The following is a 4,988-nucleotide window of genomic DNA, read 5'->3' as shown; positions in this document are numbered from 1 at the left end:
GGAGCCAGCCTGAAGGGGCACCTGCCCAAGGTGCAGATGCCCAGCATCAAGATGCCCAAGGTGGACCTCAAGGGGCCCCAGGTAGATGTCAAAGGACCCAAGCTGGACTTGAAAGGCACCAAAGGTGAGGTGAGCATCCCAGACCTGATGGTGGAGCAGCCATCAGTGCAGGTGGACATACAGGCTCCTGGCGCCAAGGTGGAGGGGGACCTGGCCCTGGCAGAAAAGGACGTGGCCACCAAAGAGGGCAAGTTCAAAATGCCCAAGTTCAAGATGCCCTCCTTAGGCGTGTCTGCCCCAGGAAAGGCCTTGGACACGTCTGTGGAGGTGAAGGCGCCCAAGGTGGAGGCTGATGTGACCTTGTCTTTCACACATGGTGACCTCAAGAGCTCTGACCTCCACATGCAGCTGCCTACTGCTGACTTGGACAGGAGAGATGGCCATGTGGATATGACCCTCCATGAGACTGCCCAGCCTGAGGGAGAGCTCCTAGCAGCCCCTGATTCAGGAGCCAGCCTGAAGGGGCACCTGCCCAAGGTGCACATGCCCAGCATCAAGATGCCCAAGGTGGACCTCAAGGGCCCCAAGCTAGACGTGAAAGGTTCCAAGGGCGAGGTGAGTGTCCCAGACCTGGAGATGGAGCTGCCCTCCATGCAGGTGGACATACAGACCCCCAGTGCCAATTTGGAGGGGGACCTGGCCCTATTAGAGGAGGATGTGGCCACCAAAGAGGGCAAGTTCAAAATGCCCAAGTTCAAGATGCCCTCCGTAGGCTTGTCTGCCCCAGGAAAGGCCTTGGACACGTTGGTGGAGGTGAAGGTGCCCAAGATGAAGGCTGATGTGGACTTGCCCTCCATTGAGGGCGACCTCAAAGGCTCTGACCTCTGCATACAGCTGCCCGACACCGACCTGGACTCCAGGGCTCTCCAGGTGGATATGACCCTCCCCGAGGCCACCTTGCCGGAGGAAGAGCTTCTGGTGGCCTCTGCTGCTGTATCCAGCCTGAAGGGGCACCTGCCCAAGGTGCAGATGCCCAGCATCAAGATGCCCAAGGTGGACCTCAAAGAGTCCCAGGTGGACGTCAAGGGCCCCAAGCTGGACATAAAAGGCTCCAAGGGCAGGGTGAGCACCCCCGACCTGGAGCTGCCTTCTGTGCAAGTGGATATTCAAGCCCCTGGTGCCCAGCTTGAGGGGGACCTGGCCCTGGCAGACAAGGAGGTGGCCACCAAAGAGGGCAAGTTCAAAATGCCCAAGTTCAAGATGCCCTCCTTTGGAATGTCTGCCCCAGGAAAGGCCTTGGACACGTCTGTGGAGGTGAAGAGGCCCAAGGTGGAGGCCGATGTGGCCCTGCCCTCCATTCAGGGAGACCTCAAGGACTCTGACCTCAGCAGCCAGCTGTCTGCCACTGACTTGGAGGCTGGCGCTGGCCAGGTAGACGTGACCCTCCCCAAGCCCACCCTGCTCGAGGGAGAGCTGCAGGCGGCCCCTGACTCTGGAATAGGCCTGAAGGGGCATCTGCCCAAGATGCAGATGACCAGCATCAAGATTCCCAAGGTGGACCTCAAGGGGCCCCTGGTGGATGTCAAAGGCCCCAAGGGTGAGGAGAGCACCCCAAACCTGGACATGGAGCTGCCCTCCATGGAGGTGGACATACAGGCCCCCAGTGCCAAGCTAGATGGGGACCTGGCCCTGGCAGACAAGGAAGTGGCCACCAAAGACAGCAAGTTCAAAATGCCCAAGTTCAAGATGCCCTCGTTCAGCCTGTCTGCCCAAGGAAAGGCTTCGGATGCATCCGTGGAGGTGAAGGTGCCCAAGGTGGAGGCCCATGTGACCCTGCCGTCCATTCAGGGCGACATCAAAAGCTCTGAGCTCAGCATCCAGCTGCCCACCGACCACCTGCAGGCTGGGCCCGGTGAAGTGGATGTGACCCTCTCTGAGGCTGCCCTGCCCGAGGGAGAGGTGCCAGTGGCCACAGTCTCTGGAGTTGACCTGAAGGGGCACGTGCCCAAGGTGCAGATGCCCAGCATCAAGATGCCCAAGGTGGATGTCAAGGGCCCCCAGGTGGACACAAAGGGCCCCAAGCTGGAGGTGAAGAGCCCCAAGGGTGAGGTGCTCCCCTCTGAACTTGATGTGGAGCAGCCCTCCGTGCAGGTGGACACACAGGCCCCCGGCGCTAAGCTGGAGGGGGACCTGGTTGTGGCAGAGGACTTGGCCCCTGAAGACATCAAGTTGGAAAGTGGTGATGTAGACACGTCTTTTTCAAAAAGAGAATCAGAATTGACATTTCATAGACCCCATTTTAAATTTTCTAAATTGTTCAGTCCTCATAAGAAATCCCCTCGGGGTACTGCAGGCGTGGAAGAGGCCCCCGGGGCCTGCCTCCTCCGCGTGTCCCCAACATCGTCCTCACAGGCCCCTGGGGTGGAATCGCAGGAGTGCACAGTGTCTGGGGTCACTTCCTCTGTGGAGAGTCCCAGCTTTCTCACGTCTGACCTTCCTTTTGCTAGAGCTGACGGTGCTGCGGGGCGCACTGGGCCTCCTGTTGTCACGGGTAGTGAGCGTCCCTCGCTGAGCCAGCCCCCGGAGGCCTGCTTTCCTCCGGGTTCCAGAGCCGAGTGCCCGCAGGCCTCCTGCTCTCCACAGCGGGGCGCTCCTTCTGCTGCTTCTGAGAGCTCTGATGTCTGTGTGTCCTCCCCTGAGCATCAGTCAGGCCCAGAGGACCCCGAGCCTCCTGCATTCCATGCCCGGGTGACTTTTCCTAAATTCCACAAGCCAAAATTTGGGTTTTCCTGTGCTGCTGCAGCTGTTGCTGAGGCAGATTCACGTGCTGCCGAGGATAGCCCAGGCCTGTCTCTTCTCTGCCCTGTTGAGGGAGTGGATTCGTTAGGTGAGGGTGCCATGGAGACCGGTCTGCCTGCCTCTCAGCCCCTGTCCTCAGGTGTCCCTGAGTCCCCAGGTCGGGAGGAGCACTTGGGTCTGGCTGTCGTTGGAGGCCCAGCTGAAGCTGCTGACCGTGATGGGAAGGGCAGTCCCTTTAAGATGCCTCGCCTCAAGCTCCCGTCTTTTAGCTGGTCTCCGAAAAAGCAGGCAGTGGTAACAGGGGACCCTGGGGGCCACCCAGAGGACGCCACACTCAGCCTGGTTCTGGACACAGACGAAATGCATACCCAGCACACGGTCCAGGTGCCCCCAACGGAAGCTCAAATGCATCTGCCTTCAGAGAAGGAAGGAGAGAAAGGGAGGCCGAGGAAGCCTGCCTTGGCCATGCCCAGACTTCCACTTCCCAGACGGAAGGCTTCCAAGGTGCGGGAGAGCTTGCCTCCAGGAGACACAGACGCTGCATTGTCCAGTACCACAGATGGACCTGACTCCGAAGCCACAGAGAGGGCCAGCTGTGATGGTGGTCAGGGAGACACTGGTGTGACGGCCGGCCCCCTGGAAGGAGATGGGGGGCATGTCCAGGTGCCACAGGCCCTTCCTCCCAGTTTGGGTTTTGACAAACCCAAGGTGGAGGTGAGTCTGTCGCAGGCTGACCTGCACCTTCCCAAACATGACCTGGCTATCAGAGGTGACAGCAAAGAAAGCCNCCCTGGCAGACAAGGACGTGGCCACCAAAGAGGGCAAGTTCAAAATGCCCAAGTTCAAGATGCCCTCCTTAGGTGTGTCTGCCCCAGGAAAGGCCTTGGACACATCAGTGGAGGTGAAGGTGGCCAAGGTGGAAGCCGATGTGACCTTGCCTTCCATACATGGTGACCTCAAGAGCTCTGACCTCAGCATCCAACTGCCCACCGCAGCCCTAAACACCAGGGATGGCCAGGAGGATGTGACTCTCTATGAGGCCACCCTGCCTGAGGGAGAGCTCCTGGCAGCCCCTGACTCAGGTCCCAGCCTGAAGGGGCATCTGCCCAAGGTGCAGATGCCCAGCATCAAGATGCCCAAGGTGGACCTCAAGGGCCCCAAACTGGATGTGAAAGGCCCCAAGAGCGGGGTGAGTGGCCTTGACCTGGAGATGGAGCTGCCATTAGGACAGGTGGACATACAGGCCCCCACCACCAACATGGAGGGGGATCTGGCCCTGGAAGATAAGGAAGTGGCCACCAGAGACAGCAAACTCAAAAGGCCCAAGTTCAAGATGCCGTCTTTTGGCATCTCTGTCCCCGGCAAGACCTTGGGTGCATCTGTGGAGGTGAAGGCACCCAAGGAGGTGGCCGATGTGGTCCTGCCCTCCAACCAGAGTGACCTCAAAAGCTCTGACCTCAGCATCCAGCTGCCCCCCGCCGACATGGGTGACAGGGCTGGCCAGGTGGACGTGACCCTCCCCGAGGCCACCCTGCCTAAAGGAGAGCTGCCGGCGGCCCCTGCTGATGGAGCTAGCCTGAAGGGGCAACTGCCCAAGGGGCAGATGCCCAGCATCAAGATGCCCAAGTTGGACCTCCAGGGCCCCCATGTGAATATCATGGGCACTAAGCTGGATGTGAAAGGCCGCAAGGGCGAGATGAGTGCCCCTGACCTGGACATAAAACGGCTCTCTGGGCAGGTGAACATACAGGTCGCCACTACAAAGCTGGAGGGGGATCTGACCCTGGCAGACAAGGAAGTGGCCACCAAAGACAGCAAGTTCAAAATGCCCAAGTTCAAGATGCCTTCCTTCGGTATGTCGGCCCCTGGGAAGACCTTGGATGCATCCATGGAGGTGAAGTTGCCCAAGGAAGAGGCCAATGTGGCACTGCCCTCCATCCAGAGTGACCTCAAAACCTCTGAACTCAGCATCCAGATGCCCACTGCTGACCTACAGGCTGGGACTGGACAGGTGGACTTGACCCTACCCAAGGCCACCCTGCCAAAGGGAGAACTGCCGGCGGCCCCTCCAGCTGGAGCCAGCCTGAAGGGGCACTTGCCCAAGGTGCAGATGCCCAGCATCAAGATGCCCAAGGTGGACCTCAAGGGCCCCCAGGTGGACATAAAGGGCCCCAAGCTGGAGGTGAAAG

General features: G+C 59.7%; 1 protein-coding gene across 14 annotated transcripts in view; it reads left to right on the top strand.

The window, feature by feature from the left end:
* The window catches only part of Ahnak2 (AHNAK nucleoprotein 2), a 33,638-nt gene that overhangs the window by 21,180 nt on the left and 7,470 nt on the right, over positions 1 to 4,988 (top strand). For 4 of the 14 annotated variants that reach the window (XM_048799465.1, XM_048799474.1, XM_048799471.1 and 1 more), the window contains 2 exons: positions 31 to 1,759; positions 3,660 to 4,903. In XM_048799465.1, coding sequence (XP_048655422.1) covers positions 31 to 1,759; positions 3,660 to 4,903 — 2,973 coding nt within the window. Of the gene's footprint in view, positions 1 to 30; positions 1,760 to 3,659; positions 4,955 to 4,988 lie in introns of all 14 variants that reach the window. The other 10 variants (XM_048799472.1, XM_048799466.1, XM_048799470.1 and 7 more) reach the window with 9 other exon arrangements.

This window comes from Marmota marmota, unplaced genomic scaffold, assembly GCF_001458135.2.
Source record: "Marmota marmota marmota unplaced genomic scaffold, marMar, whole genome shotgun sequence".
Classification (NCBI taxonomy): Eukaryota; Metazoa; Chordata; class Mammalia; order Rodentia; family Sciuridae; genus Marmota; species Marmota marmota.
This window is presented reverse-complemented; position numbering and strand designations above follow the sequence as displayed.